General features: G+C 39.0%; 2 protein-coding genes across 5 annotated transcripts in view; one reads left to right on the forward strand and one right to left on the reverse strand.

The window, feature by feature from the left end:
- Window positions 1-12102, forward strand: part of ttc3 (tetratricopeptide repeat domain 3) — a 37416-nt gene extending 25314 nt beyond the window's left edge. For 3 of the 4 annotated variants that reach the window (XM_044221692.1, XM_044221694.1, XM_044221696.1), the window contains 17 exons: window positions 500-550; window positions 643-722; window positions 811-966; window positions 2027-2660; window positions 2783-2851; window positions 3833-3982; window positions 4081-4220; window positions 4418-4486; window positions 4574-4670; window positions 5572-5675; window positions 5763-5847; window positions 6604-6705; window positions 8039-8238; window positions 8751-8865; window positions 9951-10073; window positions 10719-10811; window positions 11915-12102. In XM_044221692.1, the coding sequence (XP_044077627.1) occupies window positions 500-550; window positions 643-722; window positions 811-966; window positions 2027-2660; window positions 2783-2851; window positions 3833-3982; window positions 4081-4220; window positions 4418-4486; window positions 4574-4670; window positions 5572-5675; window positions 5763-5847; window positions 6604-6705; window positions 8039-8238; window positions 8751-8865; window positions 9951-10073; window positions 10719-10811; window positions 11915-12025 (2379 nt within the window). In that variant the 3' untranslated portion in view covers window positions 12026-12102. The remainder of the gene's footprint in view (window positions 1-499; window positions 551-642; window positions 723-810; window positions 967-2026; window positions 2661-2782; window positions 2852-3832; window positions 3983-4080; window positions 4221-4417; window positions 4487-4573; window positions 4671-5571; window positions 5676-5762; window positions 5848-6603; window positions 6706-8038; window positions 8239-8750; window positions 8866-9950; window positions 10074-10718; window positions 10812-11914) is intronic. The other variant, XM_044221693.1, reaches the window with a different exon arrangement.
- Window positions 12103-12538: 436 nt separating this feature from the next.
- On the reverse strand, window positions 12539-19647 carry vps26c (VPS26 endosomal protein sorting factor C). Its single transcript, XM_044221701.1, has 8 exons — window positions 19427-19647; window positions 17766-17909; window positions 16381-16530; window positions 15435-15515; window positions 13872-13946; window positions 13632-13782; window positions 13414-13566; window positions 12539-12873 (listed from the first exon to the last, which is right to left on the reverse strand). Exons 1-8 carry the CDS (start codon window positions 19481-19483, stop codon window positions 12791-12793), a joined length of 894 nt encoding a protein of 297 aa, XP_044077636.1. The 5' UTR covers window positions 19484-19647; the 3' UTR covers window positions 12539-12790.
- Window positions 19648-19741: the final 94 nt, after the last annotated feature.

Here is a 19741-nt window from a genome sequence, read left to right on the forward strand (position 1 = left end):
TCAATTATCTGCTGCTTGTCTGGGTCCAGGTCACGCTATTGGAATTATAATTATTGTAATGTACAGCTGAGAAGTACTGACAAAAATGTGATATAAATATCAATAAATTCTTGTACTTACTAAAGAATTATAGGCCTTATTGTCCCTACCAGTATGACTGTGAAACTTTTCTTTAATTGCATTTTATGTGGTATCAAAAAGGTACAAAATTTGCCTACCAGCACCTTTACAGCTCACTAATTAACATGTTATATCTCGTTTAATCTGTACAAACACCAAACTTTAAAGATGACACGTTGTGGGGCCAAGAAATAGTCCGGCCCATAACCCCCTGTAAAACCACAACTTATCATCGAATACACATATGTCCCACAGTGCTGAACTATTCCCTCTAACTGCCCGATCCCTCTTAATAGTAGATGGCACGTTGAGCAGATGTCATTAAACTTGAGTTTCAAAGTTCTTTCTTGAGTTAATTCTCTTTAAATTTCAATTTCAGAATTCACCTATGAAGAGTCGGGGCCGGAAAAAGAAACAAAAAGAGTCAAAGGTCAGAAGAAGTTGGATTGGTGGTAGTTGCTTGTAAAGGGAATATGACCGTGTAGCATCACTCTGAAGTGTTTCCTGTTATCTTCCTCTCAGGGTGTTATTGTTTTGTCTGGGATGAGAGGTGTAACTCCAAGGGATGAATGGGACCAAGACTTTTTTGAAGATGACTCTTTGTAAGTTGCATCATCCACATGGACACACAGTATTGTATTGTAACTGTTGCGTTACGTTGAGATCAACGTTGAGATTTCGTGTCAACAGATCATTCCTTCACCCTGGTGATCCATTCAGTGTCCCCAGTCACCTTCGAGAGCAAGTGGCCGATTTTGAGGACCAGTACAACGGCACCAGACACAGAAGTCACTATAAAAAGATTTTGGACAACAACCCTGACCCAACAAAAGAGAGTTTGTACGAGTAAGTGGAAGCTACAGCTCAGTGTGTATATATAAATGATTTTAAATTTTTTTTTTTTTTTTAGATTTGTTGTTATGTGCGGAGAGGTTATGGGTGCCAGTTCCATGTTTTCGATGTATCAAAATGGAAGAAATAAGCAATTAACATCAAAATCGCCAAATTAAAAAAACCCTTTTTGCATGTGCACTTCTACCCCAGCTAAGAGTGGTTGTCATAGCAATGCATCAAGTTTTCCAGATGCAAGAAAAGCAAGTCAGAAATGGCACCTATCAGAGCAAGCAATTAATACGTTTGTCACTGTGTTTTTTGTATTTGAAAACCTAAAATGTAGAAATACACTAAACAAATTAGCATATTTAAAGCTCCCCTCCACTCAAAAAATGTTTTTCTTATTGTTACTTCACCTGGATGTTTGAGCTTCACTGTGCAGAATGAAGTATGTGCAGAGTTTGACTCTAGAAGGCTGTTTTCACGTTCATCTGCTGGAGGAGGAAAGTCGCTCTGTGCTCACCTTAACTCTCAGTTTAAGACGTGTACATCTGAGCATGATTTCATGACATCACAACTAGTTTTGAGCGAATCACGGTCCAGTATGAAACTTGCACAAGTGTGATGTGGAAACTTAAAAACATCCAGTGGAAATACACTGAGAACGGACTTTTCCGTGAAGTGGGGAACATATTGTGTCCAGCAGTTAAACTTTTGAAATTAAAAGTATTTGCATGTTCAGTCAGATTTTTAAACGAGGGAGAAGGAGTAGATGTAATGTCGAGAATTTTATATCAAGACAAATTATTATTAAGGTTTACTTACTGGCTTTTTCACATCCCATGGTCTTCTTCGGCAGATATTTCATTATATTATACAGGTGTTGACAAAGTCTCTAGATAATGAATAAAAAACCTATTCAGTATTTGGAAGCATATAGCAAACTGGGCATTTGGCTGTGACTGAACTGAAGCATTAGTGAGTTCCTGGTTAATTTACACTTGATCACCAATCTGCCTTGTACATTATGCATATTCTCCTTTTTGATTTGAATATTTGGATACTTCTGCAGCTACTTTGCTCAGATCTTGGAGGAGCATGGTCCGCTGGTTGCTGAGGACCCTCTGCTGGTGGGCGAACTGGAAAATTTCCCCTCTGTGGCTCAGCTGAAGATCCAAGAAGCGGGCGGCTTCGAGCCCTTCCTCCTGGAGTCCCTTCGCTTCATAAAGATGGGGAGGTGCATCGGCCTGACTAAGCATGCCGTTTCCCTACAGCAGGCTGGACATGGAGCCAGCCTGGACGACCTGGACGACCTGGATGTGATAGTGGATCCTGACACAAACTCTCCATCTCCTGATTTGCATGCGGCTCATGACGCTGCTTTCACAAGCTATCTGGATGGTTATTCATCTCTACAGACTGAAGTCTGTCCCACCCTCCCAAATCCTTATGTATTTGGCTACCAGCCTCCTCCACTTGGCCAGTCAGCTAGTGGAGTTACTCTGACAGGGAATGATCCCTTTCCCCATTGGACAAAAGGTGACAATCAACAGCAAGCCCATTACTTTTTACCTAATGAGTATGAGGAGCTGGATCTATATACCAGTGAGTTTGAAGGCGGAGTTTTTGAAACTGATCTATCACTGGGCAGAGTCGCTTCAGTGACGACTGAGGAAAGCTTTTTGAAGAAACATGCGGCAGTACAGGTTAATACCAACATTTCACCGGCTTTTTAAATTAACCAGATATATTATGTAAATACATAAGTGCATGCTAAATTCTGTGTAAGTTAGAAGTGTTATTTATTTATTTTTTTGTGTTCTCTTAGACGTGTCAGGAGACCATGAGGAGTGTTGCGGTAAATACAGAGCTTCATGAGCGCTTTGAGATCTGCCAGGTGAGTTACAGATAATGCATGAAGCTATATGTAACTGTTTAAGTAGAGCCTGACGGATACTGATTTTAGATGTTTAGGAGTTTAAAAAAAAATCAGATGACAATAAATCATTATTATCAGCATCTACATTAACAAACAATCCTGATACGGATCTCTTACATTTAAAAAAACAATAATTTGTTGAAACATCAACTTGTCAGTGCTTTCTGGTGGACGAACGATGAAATGGCGACACTTCAGTGTGTTTTCATCCACCTGTTTTTATGCGCATTTTTAATTTGCGCAGAAAGAAATCCTCATTGGAAACACCAGAAATTCAAGAAGTCGAAGTATGTGGAGTTTTTACGCTTGGCTGTGGTGGAAATGCAACAGTGCAACGGAAGCCTTAGTGAATAAATCATGACGTATATGAAGCGCGTGACTTAAACGTCCACTGAAGCTTTTGCTCCACTGGGGAGATTTTGGCAGCTGAAAACATCAGATCCATGTGAAGTGATGAGTTAATATTTGGATTAAAACATTAAACAAACATAAATGACATATTTCCATCACATTTTCCACCGTTTGAGGTTTGACTGTCACTTTTTTAATTCATATCGTTGCACCCTTGTCTTCTGTAATGGTTTAATGGCACACGACTGGAGCATTAGTGCCACTAACTGTTTATCTCAACGAACCAACTCCTAATATTTGCATAAAAGTACTGGATAGAAACATGCATTAATTCACACTGTCTTTTGCTGATTATCTTGAAATTGGGTTAAAATTTGCACTAGTTTTGGACGTAAACTTGGCTGTTTCTAAAAGACGTCAAACCTAGTTTGGCATTTCTGTTCTCCAGTTTCCTGTTACTTAGCCACAGATACCGATATATCTGAAACAAACTAACACCAGTGGTATATCGGCCTGGCTTTATGTTTTATGTTGTTGTCTTTAACTTAGTTTTGTTGCTGAGCTTTTTGGCCTTGGTTATTCTTCCAGGGTGACATCAACAAAAAGCAAAAGAGCAACAAGACGTTAGAGCAGCAGATCAAGAAAATGGCGGACGACTATGACGAAGTCAACCTAAGGCACAAAGAAGACATCGCTTTCCTTGAGGACAACATACAGAAGATCACTGCCAACATACAAGTATGTCCATAACCAGTTATAATTAGAGTGAATTTATAAGTAATGAGCTGAATCTGAATGACTAAAGTGTCTATCATTGGTTGTTTTCTCTTGTCAAGGTGACCAATAAAGAGCTGGTACTGTTCCAGCAGAAGCTGGAAGAGGAGGTGAAGAAGGACCAGAAGGAGAAGAAAGCCAACCAGGAAGTACTGAAGTCCCTGAAGGTGGAGATGGAAGAGTTGTTGGAGCAACACGGGAGGTAAGACTGAGGCTGAACACCTGGGCCGTTATTATATTTGTTTCCTGCATCTATTTATTTAAGCATCTCAGCTGGCAGCTAGAACATGAATAAAATCTTACATAATGTACTGCAGGCCATTCTAAACATAAATTAATAAAAATGTATTAAGTGATGATTGATCTCTAAATATTTTGTGGTTTTATTCCCATGCGTAGTCTTGCCCGAAGCATCCGAGAGAAGAAAACCAGCTATGACGCAAAGTTGAGTGATTTCCTAGAGCTGAGGTAAGCTGTGAGCGAGAGGTGACAGTGAAGCATAATCTAAAAGCCTCCCAGACTTTTTGTTCACTTCTTTTCTTCTTGTTCTTTCAGCAATCAGTCAGCAGCTGAGAAGATGAGTCTGGAGGATGAGATCCAGCGCTGTAAGGTCTCGCTTACCTCGGCCACCAGGAGGTCTCACACAGCTCAGGTAGGTCCTGGTTCTTGACCCTAATCAGACACATTTCATTTATCGATTTAGTTCTTGTCTTAAAATTTAGTTGAGTGAAAATAGATTGTTGTTGGAATTTTTACATGGAAATGGGCTAATTTAATGCACAAATCATTAGCATTTTCGAACCAAAAATAAGATATTACAGCACTGTGGCAACCAGATAGCCAACGTATTTTCGTCAACGTGTCCCACTACAGTGTCAGAGAGCAATAACAACTCCCGCAAGGACAAGAGAGCGACTGGCCCAAATGGCCGAGTAAAAATTATAACGAGGGATTCGTCTTGATGTAGTGAAATCGCGGTGGGTTTTTGGCATAAGGATGGAGTTCTGTCAATGTGAAAAATCAAAGGCTTGTGGGGGAGTCAGCTGTTAATACAAGTATTAAAAAAAAGTGATAACAAAATACAAATATGTAAAGTACATTTATATTTTTTAGGCTGGTAAGCTTTGTATGATAGCAATAGTTAATTGTCTTTACAAAGCTAATATTGGAACATTCAGAACAGTCAATGGCGCGACTGTAAAATTTAAATGTACTCATGCAGCTTACTAGTATTTTAAAGTCTCAACTTTTGTTGTAAAATTTTGTTGTATAAAATACATGCAGGCATGAGTGGGACTGGTGTTCACATCCACTGAAACTTGTTAGTGCAAATTTACATTTTATAAAATAAATGGATTATAGGTCAGTTTTAGACATTGACTGTAGATTACATTGTTTTATTTATTGTAAGTCTGCTGTGTCTTAATTCTATCAGTGAAGTGTCCTCCAGGTTCCACAGTGAACTGAAAAGCAGACAAAACATTACTACTTAGCTTCTCTGTGTACAGGTTGCAGCTTGTCACATTGAGTAAATCACTTGTTTTGTTCTCCAGTTGGCCGTAGTGGAGAGCAGTCGGGATCAGAGTTTGTACGGCCTCAACAGAGAGCTGGCAAACGCCAAGGCTTTGCTGACCAAACTGGACGAAGCAGCACACAGGTAAGAGGCGTGAAATCACAGCTTTAATCAGTCCTGCTATCAGAGAAACCAGTTGGTATCAGATGTGATGTCCTTCATCTTTTCCAGATTCCCAACCCAAGACCTGGAAATAACTAGAAGCAACTTGAGAGCCAGCATCCAAGAAGTTGAAAAGAAAATCTCCACTGCTGAGGTAGATGACAGTAAAAAGAAATGACAGGAATTCACTAGTTTCAGCTTCTCAAATGTGAATATTTGCTGGTTTTACTAGTTGTTTATTACAGTGAATTTAATATCTTTGTGTTTTGGACTTGTTTGACAAAATGAGATATTTAAATATGTCAGCTTTGGAAATTGTGAGGCAGTTTTCACTATTTTCTGACAATTAATCAAGAAAACAGATTAATTGATAATTAAGTCTTTAGTTGCAGCCCTATTGCAACTAATGACTGCTTTTTATGTACATGTATTTGATTGTATTTATTTCGACAAACATTTGTATGGAGCCCACAAGGTCATAAAAACTTTATTTTATTTTTTTAAAATCTTGTTCACACGAGTTGTGATGTTGTGGGCAAAAGGTGGAAAAAAAATCAATAAATAAATCAACTTTCAGGACTTCAGAGGCTCCATACCGATAAAAAGAAGACATTCAATAGTCCTTTTTTTCACAGCAGACGATTAGACAAAGCAGGAAAAGCACAGGTGTAAATAATAACAATGTTGGCTCCATTCCATTAAGTGTCCCAGTAAGCCATGTCAGTGAGGCAGCATCCAGTGTCAGAGCCCTTGACCTGACTCACCTAAATGGAATGCAGCCATTATTCATGTTTTTAATTTTTAATGGAAGTGTCCAGGACTCTCACACACACACACTCAACATTACTGATCATTGTTACTGTGTGTGTTAAACCAGATGTTTAGTAAGACTTGTCTCTATGTTGCACAGGCCCAGTACCAGGAGCAGATGGATCAAGTGAAGAACGGCAGACGAGTCAGCGAGTTGCTTCCAGTCAACATCAACAACCAGCCTGAACCTCCAGCTGCACCAGTAAGACGTTTCACCAGTACAGTCTAACCAATAACCAGTGCAGCATGTTACACTTTATTAACCAACAAAAGATCCAGCTTCTCAAACACGAGGATGTGCTGCTTTTCTGTTTTATATCTTTGTAAATAAATACCTTTTTCATTATTGGTTATACAAAATAAGCAATTTGAAGACATTATGTTGGACTTAACTTCAGATTAAACTTAGTCAATATTTTTGCCTATTTGTTGACAAAACGATTGATCAATTCAATTAATACAAATATTTGAAAAAGATAAATAAAATAAATTATAAAAGTCAGTCTGATGAATTACGCCCGGGCCACATGTGCGTCACAGAACCTCTTGCTTTTCATTTCGGCGTCCATGTTAACAGGTTAGAGCAGCCACACAGCTTGCGAGCTTAATGTCGCCTGTTTTTCTCAGCAAAAATGATCTGTTGATATTCACTGACATCATACAGCAACATTACACCTTTCACTACAGTTTCAGTGTCTATCTGTAGAATATATCATACATGGGGGGAAAAAAATATTAAAGGATTTTTTTTTTAACTTAACCTGTATCCATTTTAAATTAAAAGCCCTCTAGCATTTGTGTGGACAGTCCCTTCATTTGTTAACAAGGCTTTTATTGTGAAGTATTTGTAGGACCGTGTTGTGGAAAATTCAGTGACTTGCACGGCCATACATTAGTGGAAGAAAGAAATACAGTAGTCATAGCAGAAACCCCACGTAGGCAATAATTATTATATATTATATTAAAGACAGGCCTGGCAGTAGCAGCGCCGCAGCAACGTTCTGTGTGAACACGACACGTGTGCGAGCTGCAGCAGTTCAGCGAGGTCACACACAGGTAGAGGTAGGCAGTGCGTTAAAGAGCACCAGTAGGACAGTGTTTCTACTAACATGAAGTAAATTCCCACCATGAATGTTCAAATGATTCCGTATACTAAGAATGTATTTATTATGATCAATATAAATGTTTTATTAACACTTTATAACACTTACTTGGGTTGCACGTCTGATTTTTGGTGACTTCAAGTGCTTTTAAACTCAAAAGGAACAAAGTGAATGTAATGTCATGAATACGGATCAGGACATCTTAACTGACTTCAGCCTGAATGTGAAGGTCCAGACAGAAGTCAGGATTCTTAGCAGATTTGTATCATCTGCAGTAGAAAAAACTAAAAACTACTGGACCAAATGGGCACAGAAGTACTTTATCTCTTATAGTAGACAGTAATAAAATCAATGGTAATTTACCAGTAATGCGTAATTAAATATAGAAAGATATAAATATAAACTTTCTCTTGTCTTATGTTAATGTTGCAGCAGTCTGCGGCAGCCAAAAGGTGTGTCCCTACGTCTTCAGCCCATTCCTCCCACAGCTCTCCCCCGCTCATCCAGCAGTCTGCAGCATCTGCAGCTGAGCCTCCACCCGCTCCGGCTCAGACGCAGCACAAACCTCCGACCAGCACTGTGTTTGACAAAGCCATGGAGCGCCTGGCCACCATGTTCCCTGACTATACAAGGTAACGCTGATACCACAGTTGACTGACTAATTTAGAAATAGTGTCTCCATTACGTAGTTTGTCCACCAGAGAGCACTGACAACTGTAACATGTCGGCTCAGTATGTACCTTGGTCATAATTCTTTTTTTTTCTTCTTTTTTTTTTAAACCCCGAAACTAATCCAAGTGATCCGTATCAAGATTGATTGTTTTGTTTATATTTTTAAAAAGATTATCTGCATTATTGGATTTTTCAGACTCATTTTAGTATCGGACTCAAACATCAGTCGGGCTTTACTTTCTACTAGAAGAGAAGCTTTTTTGGTGTTTTTCTTTTTTTTAACACAACATGCATTTCATAATTAGTGTCTCAGCATGAAATGCTGAAACTCCAGTTGTTTCTGGTAACAATTTTCTCTTGTGCAGTACAAAGAATGGAAACACGACATTTAGACTTGAGAAATCTGGCAGATTTCCACTTACAGGTTAAATGTAGGCAATAAAATAAATGTACGCTGTCTGTGTGTGTTCAGGCCAGAGTTGATGAGGTTTGTTCATGAGTTGCGTTCATCGAGCGGAGGAAGCCTGAGCAGCATGGCGTTGCAGGATATGGTCGGTGGAGTGACCCAGTTGATCCTGGACCATCAGGTAGGCGTGGTTTTGTAAAGAATTTCAGGTCCATACTTTTTCTGTGATGATTCTGATGCACCAACATGATCAGAGCTGAAAGTCCGCTTGCTTGGATTCACTGGGGTACTATACATACTGACACACAGAGCAGAGACCCCCAGCAGACCTGATTAGACAGAATATACTATAATGTATTGGAAAAAGTCAACACTTTTAAGAGTACTGCTGCTGGGAAAGATTCCCCGAGAAATCCTTGGAGACTTTTCTCTTTGAAATATGAACAACTTCCATTAAAGCCAAATATAAATTCCACATTTGTGCAGTTTGTCTATCAGTGAAAAATATTCACACCCTCCTGTCAAGGTCTTGGAATTAGCCAGGATCATTTTCTCCAGCTGTTTCTAATTTTTCAGACTTGAGCTCCTCGTGGTTCTTTGCAGCTTGACAGAAGATTCGGTCCGTTTCTGCAGTAAAGACGTTGGGAGACACTTGACAAATGTTTACTTGTCAGGGAATCATGTTACATAGTGCTTCCTTAAACATTGAGGACTAAAAGACGCATTATAAACTGACTTGAAGAAACTCACTAGCTTAGCTACATTAAGGCTACAAACACCCCATAATGAAACAGTTAAGTTACGTATTTATTGTCCCGCACGGAAAACTTGGCTCGCAGTATGGCGAATACTGACACACCAAAGCAGATTCATCAGAATTTAAAAAAAAAAAAGAGAGAAATAATTTAGAAAGAGTAACACACAACAATAAAAACAGCAAATAAGAACAAGTCAAAAAACAATAGGATAATAAGACAGGGACTGTCTTTTCGGTAACCACAAAGGGGGCAAATACTAAACATTAAAGTCTCTGTAGGAGACTGACAACTCTAAATTAAAAAATAACATGCTGCTGTTAATGTAATGTCTGTCTATTCCTGAAATTTAATATGACCCCCACTTATTCCAAATGTAATTTCCAGAAGAGAGAAGAAATCTTATCAGTCATTTGGACCTGGAAGACATCTAGCGTTTGGTATTGACAGCCCAGTCATTTATCATCTGAAAACCCAATTGGATTGATTGTTTTGTTTTTTCACCTCTCAGGAGAAGCTTTCCGCTGCCAAATCGCACGTCATGGGACGTGGGAGTCCAGCTCAATGTGCGACCCCCCCTTTGGTCCCGGTCTGGCAGACACTCGGACCCCAGAGAGCCACACATTCCAACGCAGTGAGTGCAGTTCAAACTAATAGATGACTCTGGACTGACGTTAGTCCAGCAGTTTGACTTGAGGCAGAAAAAATGTTGCATCTTAGATTTTATGGACTTCGCTATCAGTTTTATTAACCTGCTGTTGTGTCACAGAGCTCTTATAAGACATTGCTGATTTCAGAAGCAATGTCTTATAAGCCTGGATTAGGGTTGTAACTGTTTTCTCTTATCAATTAATCTCTCACTTCATTGACAAATCATTTCATCCATAAAACATCAAAAAACAAATTCCCATCACAAACCATTTTCCATTAATGTTTACCAGAGTCCACCTTAATGTCAGATTTTATGTAGAGAGAACGGTGCTTTACAATACAAAGATGAAATACAGAATAAAAACAGGCTTAAAAAGGGAGTAAATCTAACTAAAATCAGGGTAAGCTATATAATAAGTGTTAAGATAAGTGATTTGAAAGAGGACACTGACTCATAAGTGGCTCTCTTCAGGCACAAGATAGAAAAAGTTGGGGTCTAAAGTAAATGTATATAAGTGGTTGGAATGCTAAGCTAACATGTTCACATGCTGATGTTTACCATGGTCAGCAGATCACTAAATGTATGACTGAAAACAAAAGTTCCCTGACGTCTTTGTCTTGATTGCAGCTGAACGTTGAGGATCCTTGCATCATCTGTCACGATGACATGAATCCAGACGACGTGTGCGTGCTGGAGTGCAGACACGGCTTCCATAATGACGTGAGCAAAGATACTGATGTTTGTTCAAACAGTCAGAGCACGGCGCTTTCAAAATTGCTTCATGTACCTTATTTAAGATTACCTGTTTGATTGCTACACTCCATTGTTTGTGTTGTAGCTTTGGTGCTGGCAGGCTTAAAAATGTGTTTTACAAGTTAACAAATACCTAACCAAAAGGGTTTTTTGGTTAGGTATTTATTTATTTAGGCCAATTGGGAGTTCTAATATAAATCTCACTTGACTCCAGTTAAGATTAATGAAGTCGGGCGTGTGCAAGCTCCAGTGATTTTAAAAGCAGGCCTGGTTTTCTCAGTGCAACAATTAAAGGTCATTCAAAAGCTTTTATAAATTTAATATATATTTAAACAGCATTAGTATTAATTATTTCTATCAGCTGACAGGCACAGGGTATCAGTAGGTCTTGAAAAGCATTGAATTCAACTGCCTCAAGAAGATTGTTCTTAGATGGTATTAACAAGTCTTAAATTTAATTTTAAAGTCATATTTTCGCTTGCCTGCCGGAGACAGGCAGCAGCACCGTCACTGCTAGCTACAGTTACTAGGAAGCTCCTTGTCTCTTAATGTGCAAAAACTAAATTTGATAAACAGATTTAAATTAATTTCTGCCACTTAATCTGGATCAATTGTATTACTAGGAATTACTGCTATATACACCTGGGAAGTACTGACACATGCAATATAAATGAGGGCCTTCTTGTCCCTACTGGTTTTTCAGCATTTTTGGCCGGTATGACCATGAAAATACATTCTGTGGTCTTAAAGTCCTAAATTTTATTTGGAGAACAGTAATGTTGCGTTGTGTGTATCCTTGAGATCTAACTAATGTGTTGAATGCATTTCCTTCCTCCAAAAAATTTCAAATCATACATTGTTTATATCCATGTTTTCTACCTAAAAGTCTTCTTCACCGCCTCTGTTGGCGCATTGTTATGCTGCTTTGCATCTTACGGCCGCCAACTGTCGAATCAAATCAGTCTAGTTTCTATCAAAAGGGGGTAGAATAAATTCAACTGGATTAGATTTGATGTGTGGATTGACTGCTGCTGGTTTTAATGTGCAGCCTTTGTCCTGTTTGTGTTCAGTGTATAAGGTTGTGGCTAAGGGGGCAGAGCACCTGTCCCACCTGCAGAGATCACGCATTGCTACCTGAAGATTTCCCCATGCTGCCTGGCAGGAGACGCCAAGCCCCGTGATGCCCCCCCACTACCCACATGCCTGCTTTTATCTTTTATTTTTAACCACTTATTTTAATAAAATCGAAAAAAGCATAGCCTTGAGGGTTGTTTTTTTTTGTATTATTAAAATGTTAAGACATGCACAAAAACGTCTTGTGTTTGAATTTGTCTCTGTTGGATGTTAAACTCGTCAAACGTTTCATAAACATTAGTAAATGATGAATGACATGTCTTCACTGAAATTCACAAGTTGTACCACGCGTAGACAAAGCAACTGCTAGGTCACATGTACTCTTTGCCATGACGACAATAAAATGGAGGGTAAATATAGAGTGGGGGGAGCTTGAGTCATGATTTCTCAAATTGCCTGAATAGAAGTACTATGAAGCATAACATAAGGACATTAACAGTTTGATATGTACTTTTAAAACAAACTTTGGATAATGACATTGTGGCAGTGCGTTTTGTCTTTCTTCATAGACTAACAGTGCCACAATTTCTTAAATGACCATCCAAAAATGTGACATTTACTAAATTGAAATTTTTTTTTAATCAAAGCAATAATCTTTTGAAACACTTTGGGTCATATTCATCTATTTGAAAGAAAATCAGGTTTACTTTAAGTTAAATAATCCATTTCCTATTAGTGAAGCCACTCTAAGTTAGCATTATTTCTTTTTCTGGCTTTAGAGGAACTGTTCATGGTTTCAAAATCACCGTCCTGTCATCAAAGCCAGGAGGCCGGCAGTGAACTTATCTCAGTGCTGATGTGACTTTCCAGGTTCAGACTCTGCACAGCTTCAGAGGGAAGTTCTCTGTGATCAGATGGTCATCATGAAGCACGATGACAATGTTGACTTCAAACTCTGAAAAGGACGAAAACAAACATAATCGTCGCATCACGGAAACAGTAATAGCGCTTAATATACATTTAGGGAAATGTTTACTCGTCTTGACCAATGTTTAAGTGAGGCTTGCACACACACACTGACTGGTCAATCAACTTATATATAGATATTATAATTTTGGTTGTGATGATCTGAAGGAATGGAAGAAGAAAAGTATTGCAAAGTAGTCCTCAAGGACATTCTCGCCGTGACTTCTAGGGGGTTCCGTAACATACAGAGGTGCTGCCTGCTAGATGGATTTTTTTAATACGTTGGACAGAGCCAGGCTAGCTGTTTCCAGTCTTTGTGCTAAGCTAACCGACTGCTGGATGTAACTTAACGGCAAGAAAGCAAATAGGAGTATTTTCCAAGTAGTTCCACACATTTCTTGTTGGTTTGTGTTAACATTTGCTTAAAAACTAGTGTCCAGCCTTTTTTTTTTTATAAAAAAAGAATGAATATATTTGTATGAAGACACTACTGCAGAGTACTTAAAGCAGACTGGAAGGCTTTACTGACCGACTTTGAAGTTGGTGGTCTCCAGTGTGGGGCAGGTGAACAGCCTGGGGAAGACCATGTAGATGGGAATAGGGAGGCTGTGGCAGACGTCACCTTCAGCTATCTGGATGTTCTGGATCTCCGTGGCATCTCTGGCGTAGCCTTCAGCACAACCTGAACACAGTCGACTTTTAGAAAACCAGAAAGTTTCATCCAATCATCTCACAGCGCAAACTTACCACAGGTCTCTACTCGCACAAGCTGCAGTTCAATACTCTTTATGGGAACGTCTGAGTTCTCCACCACCACCTCTCCAGTCAACGGCTGGCTGATCACACAGTTGGTGGCATCTAAATGGCCTCTGATTAGGAACTTTGGCAGTGAACTCCTCTGAAGACAGAAAGCGAGTTTTGTCCTCTCAGTGCAGCTTTAAGTAAAACAAAATTAAGCAATAGGATGAAGTTATGATGTTTCCTCACCTCGCGGATGTTCTGCAGGGTGTCCGGAGTGATGGTGAAGTTGACTGGAGTCGGCACAACTTTAGCTTTCTGTGGCTGAAAATCAAACAGCAACAGATTCCACACAGTTCAACATCTCATCTGAGTTTACGCGCACCAGAAAATTTCACCTTCACACACAAAACCAAGTGTAGACTACAAGACTGTCAAAATCTCAGTGTTGCAGAGACATTTTTGTTCCAGACTGTTGACGTGAGGGTGCACAAACTACACAAGCGATCTCAGGCGAGGTTTATGGTTACAAGATTATTCCAAGATGGTATACGCTTTAAAATCTGTTTATCTTATGGCTTTTTCTTAACTGATGATGTAATTGTTTAAATTATTTTATCTCGTTGTATATTTTGGATTTTAATTACTTGTATTATTTGTTTTTACTGTAAAGCACTTTGTAACTGTGTATTGAAAGAAGCTATATAAATAGTTATTAATTTTATCATTATCATTAAATGTTCATGATATTCGACAAAATCACGCAACACAACACATGGTGTTTGTATCAAACAATAGAGCAGGTGTAAAAAGAGCACAGATGGGATTTACACGAAGCCACAACCTTTAATCTACAGAAATCTAGAGAGAAAGTGGTGGAAGAGTAAAAGTACGTAAGTATAATCAGGAAAATGTACTTCAAGTATTAAAAGTAAAATTCCTCAATGCATCAAAATGTCCCCTGTGACGGTTATATATTATATCATTACATTATTATTATTACTCATGCATTAATGAAAAAGCAGGATTTTACTGTTGTAGCTGCTCGAGTTCGAGCTGATTTTTAACTATTTTGTATCGGACTGCCACTATAAATTATTATTGTCTTTATGGATTAATCTGCTGATTATTTTCACAGTTAATCGATTGTTTGGTTTGTAAAAATCCTGAAAATAGTGAGAAATTCCGTCACAATGACCCAGAGCCCAAAGTGACACGTTCACAATGCTTGGTTAGTTGGTTTGTCCAACCAATACTACAAAATTATTAAAAATACATTAAAACTATTAAAATAATTAAAAGGGAAAAGCAACAAATCTTCACATTTGTGAAGCTGGAACTATGAAATGTTTTTGCTTAAAAAATAAACGATAAATAACAGCCAATTAATTTTCTGTCTATCGACTAATCGTTTCAGCTGTACTTTCACGTGTTGTTGTTAATTTGTAAAGTAACTTAAGTTATCAGATTAATGTAGTGGAGTAAAAAGTACAACATTTCCATTTGAATTATAGTAGAGTAGAAGTATAAAGTAGCATAAGAAGAAAATACTCAAGTACAGTACTTCAGTAAATGTACTTAGTTACATTCCACCACTGCTAGAGAGCAACATAGTTAACTAAAAATGAATAAAAAAATAAAAAATTCTTAGAAATACATTTTTGAAAGCTAATAATAAATGTCCTCAGTCTGACTGTGTCCCTGCATTAAAACCCTGTGATAGTCTGGTTCAAACAACAGCCGTCTCACAGATTTAAACGTCTTATTTACGTTATCACTGCAGTTTATCTAAATCAAATCTGTTTCACTCACCTGACAGTGCACAATGAACTCGCAGTTCCTGCTCAGGTCTTTGGCCAGCAGGGGGCGCTTCATGTCACAGCGGAGGGTGTACTGAGGAGAAGACGAACAGGGCGCTTTACTGACAGAAAAACTGCATTGTACCACAACTATTTGAATTAGATTTCTACATGGAAGTTCATTCTTGTCGTTTGAAAACAGTATGTGTAACATACGAATTATTATTATTGATTATTTTTGTTATTCAGTTTGATCAAAAACAATTAAATTTAATTACATAAAAATTCAGAGTATGGAATTTGTTTATCTTGCCTTGAGTTTTTAGGAGAGGCCTTTGCATAAGCTTTTAGCTTCCTACCTCTTGTTTACTTTGGATTCATTTATATCTGAGTATATGTAGGCAAAAGTGTGTTTTGTCTCTTTGTGTACGTGTCATATCTTTTATAATGATTGTATTTTTTAAAATGTGCAAACAAATAAATAAATAAAATAAATGAATGTGAAGTTCAAATTGGTAAAAATTAAGGACGCCTAACCTCTTTGGTGCGGTTGATTTGTTGTGTGAAAGCAAAACGGACCAACAAACCAGGACTGTGTGAGATTATGTGTGTGATTTCAGCAAGAATTCAAAAGTTAAACTGCTGATTTTCCCCTGATATATCAGAGGGAGTTAAACTAGAGGTGTGTTGAGCGGGTGTGTCCTACTGTCACCACACAGTAACTAGCGTCCCGAAATATTACAGTACAAAATGTCTTTTTTTTGGTCCTTTTTCTGCCCGTTTGTCACTATATGATATACACAATCCACCAGCCAACTGGGGTCCTGCCATGTGAAGTCTGTGTGTCTGTACAGTGTCAGATTAAGGTGTCACTGCTGAGATCTTACTCCCGTGGAAGCCCATACTTTGATTTAAGTACGTGTCTAACGGCAGATTCAAACTCTGTGTCCCTCACTCACCTGAATGTTGACGAAGACACCGTGGTAGGTCTCGTACAGCACTTTGTTGCCTTTTGTGTTCAGAGGGAACTCAAAGGGGATCTCAGTCTTGCCTGCTGGGACTTTTCCTGCCTTGGCCACCTCGATGTTACTGCTGATCAGCTGGATGGGCTGCAACGTGAGGCAGGAAGGCCAGAAAATGATTGGTCTGATTAACATTAGCAACAGTTTATTGACTACTATCTGTAGACATTTTAAATATCAATATCGTGTTGTCAGGTTGATCCCAGGAAACGGATACTGTTAGCAGGCTTCCTCTAAACTTTGACTAATCAGTATTTGCAGACTAAGACTGTCTCCTGCACAGCAAATGAGACAATCTTATCTTACAACTTTATGTCTGCCTTCTATAACTGACTGACATGTAGCTCTTTCATGGACTGATGACCAGCTGAAGCCAAACACCTACTAATTACAACGACTACATGATTCTTTTCCAGCTGTACAGGTTGATAAGGGCACCTGAATGCAGTTTTGTTAACCTGTTTTGTCGTATTCATTCTTAAAAGGCAAACTGAAGGCGACGGCTTCTGAAATGGGACACACATTTGTAACATATGCATGTAATAACTGTTGAGTATATCCATTAGAGCTGAAACAAGTAGTCAACAAATTGATTAGTTGATTGTTTAAGTCATTTATTAAGCAAAAATATAAACATTTGCTGTTTTCAGCTTCTCAAAAGGTGAGAATTTGTTGATTTTGTTCGCCCCAATATGATTGCAAATTGAACATTTTTGGGTTTTGTTTGGAGCAATCAAGACATCTGAAGACGTCAAAAATTGAGATGGCTATTTTTAACGTTTCTTAGACAAAACGATTAATTGAGAATATAATAGGCAGATTCATTGATAATGAAAATAATTGTTAGTTGCAGACATCCACACTTCACAATCATACAGTTGACTCAATGTGTGTTGAAGCTCTTGGTTCATTTAAATTTTTTCCATAATTATAAGGATTAGGGCTGTAAATAGCAATTATTTTCATTAGAAATTAATATGCTGATAATCTTTCCAATTAATTAATTCACTGTTTAGTCTAAAGTCCATAACCTGTTCCAGGAGCCCAAGGTGAGGTCTTCAAATGTCTTGTTTTGTCCAACCAAAACCCAAAAGATATTCAGTTTACAATGGTATAAAACAGAGAAAAATAGAAAATCATCACATTTGAGAAGCTGAAACCAGCAGATTTTTGCTTTGCTATTCTGTCTTTATGCTGATTAATCTAATTTCTCTGTTTGGATCAGTGAGGTTTGATCTAATCATTAGGAAAGCATCAATTTAGACTGCAGACCTCCTGACTGACTATTCAAATTATTCAACTCCACGTGGCTCATAGTTCACCTTGACAGAGTTGTAGAAAGCTTCAAAGACGCCGACACTCTTGGAGCTCAGCTGCAGGTTCACCAGTCCCTCCATGTTCAAAGAGATGCCGTGGTGCTGCAGCGACTCCTTACACACCAGCAAGATGACACCAGCCACCGCTTCCTGCACACAAAACAACCCTGCTGAGGTCCTGACTACTGTCTTCACTGCTATGAAGATGTCCGTGGTCGATAGTGACCATTTTAATATCTTAAACTCTGATGTTAAACCTGTTGTAGTATTAGATCACATGTACAATTAATGTGCCCGACTTTGCCCCATTTTGATCACAGCACAGCTTGCAGTTCTCCAGACAAACTACCACTGCAGCAAGCTGGGCAGCACCAGAATCTGCACCGGTGTTAAACTGAATTCTGTGACCCATAAGATTCTGTGACCTGATTAGGACACTTACTTAAAATGTATCTCACAAGTGCATCAGAGGAGAGCCCAACTTGAATAAAAGGGGAAATACTTCCACACACTGTGTCACTTACTGCTGGTATATATATTTTTTACTTTAAGAGTTGTTTTTGTTTTGTTTTTTGGTGTTGTTCTTTTATGGGCAAAGGTGCAGTCTGAACAGATGAGTTTTCAGTCTGAGACGGAAGATGTGTACAGTTTCTGCTGTCCTGATGTCGATGGGGAGCTCGTTCCGCCATTGTGGAGCCAGGATACCAAACCGTCGTGATTTTGTTGAGCAGTAGCTGGGCCCCCCTTGCAGCAGGGAGTAAGTAGCAAGCCGATTGGCAGTAGCAGAGCGTATTGGACGGGCTGGGGTGTATGGTCTGACCATGTCCTGGATGTAGGATGGGCCTGAGCCATTCGCAGCACGGTAGGCAAGTACCAGTGTCTTGAATCGGATTTGAGGAGCCACCGGCAGCCAATGCAGGGAGCAGAGGAGTGGTGTAGTGTGGAAGAACTTGGGTAAGATGAAGACCAGCCGGGCTGCTGCATTCTGGATGAGCTGCAGAGGTCGGATGGCACATGCAGGTACAGTTGCTGTAGTCTAGGTGCCAGTTGTAATGGTACCAGTAGTAGAGGTTTTAGTACAGTAACAGTAATTATAGTAGGAACAGTTAGTAGCAGTCCTAGCTGGAGTATTAGCACTGGTACAAGTAGTAGAAATTGTATTATTAGCAGTTACTGTTATAGAATAAGTATCATTGGATGTAGCTTTAGATGCCAATGCAAATGTTTTATCATGTTGACACTCTGTATTTTGATAACGCTGTTACCTAAAATGTTGTTAGTTATGATAGCAATAACTGGTACCCAGGAGTATAAAGGTCTGTCTGTGCAGCACTAACACTTCACCTGTCCACATTTGGTCAACCCATCAGTGTTTTTCTTGTAGTTTATCTTCTAGCGGCACAGAATCTCACAGGGTGACAGATTTTGGCGTAACACCCTGCTAATCAGTTGCTGGTCATGTGCGGAGAGGACAACGCCTCCTAGCTAGCTAGCTAGCTAGCTAACTAAGTAGCTAGGAGGCGTTGTCTAGTTGTCTAGTGTCTTTATAAAATACACTCTTTTACTGAAAGTTACGTTAAACACACCAAGACAGAAAGGTTAATGTTAGCGAACTTTAAACAGGCCTTAGAAGTAGCTTGTTAGCTGACTGTGCTTAATGTACTCACCCCTTCATGGTAAACTTTGTTTGCTCTTTTCAGTCTTATATCCAAAGTGACGCTCATCTCTGACCATCACGCATGAGACAGACTTTTAAAGAACTGGTTCCTGGCTCTTTCTTGTTAATACAACAAACAAACAAAGTGGTTTTTACATCTAACAGCGACTCTCTTGGCTTGTGTTCCGCTCTGCAGCAGCAACAACACGGCTTCCGGTCCAAATCCTTCAGAATAAAAGCGGCATCTCAGGTCTGAATCCTTCAAAGTAAAAGCGTCATTTCCACCATTCCAAACTCACAAAAAGCCTTGATGGAGTTTGGCCAT

Source organism: Siniperca chuatsi, linkage group LG14, assembly GCF_020085105.1.
Source record: "Siniperca chuatsi isolate FFG_IHB_CAS linkage group LG14, ASM2008510v1, whole genome shotgun sequence".
NCBI classification, from domain to species: Eukaryota; Metazoa; Chordata; class Actinopteri; order Centrarchiformes; family Sinipercidae; genus Siniperca; species Siniperca chuatsi.

What these genes read in the sequence shown, in the direction of transcription:
- vps26c (XM_044221701.1), bottom strand. Translation starts at nt 19,483, where the DNA reads ATGAGCGTCACTTTGGATATAAGACTGAAAAGAGCAAACAAAGTTTAC. An exon ending in GTGTCTTCGTCAACATTCAG is followed by an intron (nt 15,516 to 16,380) that starts GTGAGTGAGGGA and finishes TCTTCTCCTCAG; the next exon opens with TACACCCTCCGCTGTGACAT. An exon ending in GACCACCAACTTCAAAGTCG is followed by an intron (nt 12,874 to 13,413) that starts GTCAGTAAAGCC and finishes CGTCCTTTTCAG; the next exon opens with AGTTTGAAGTCAACATTGTC.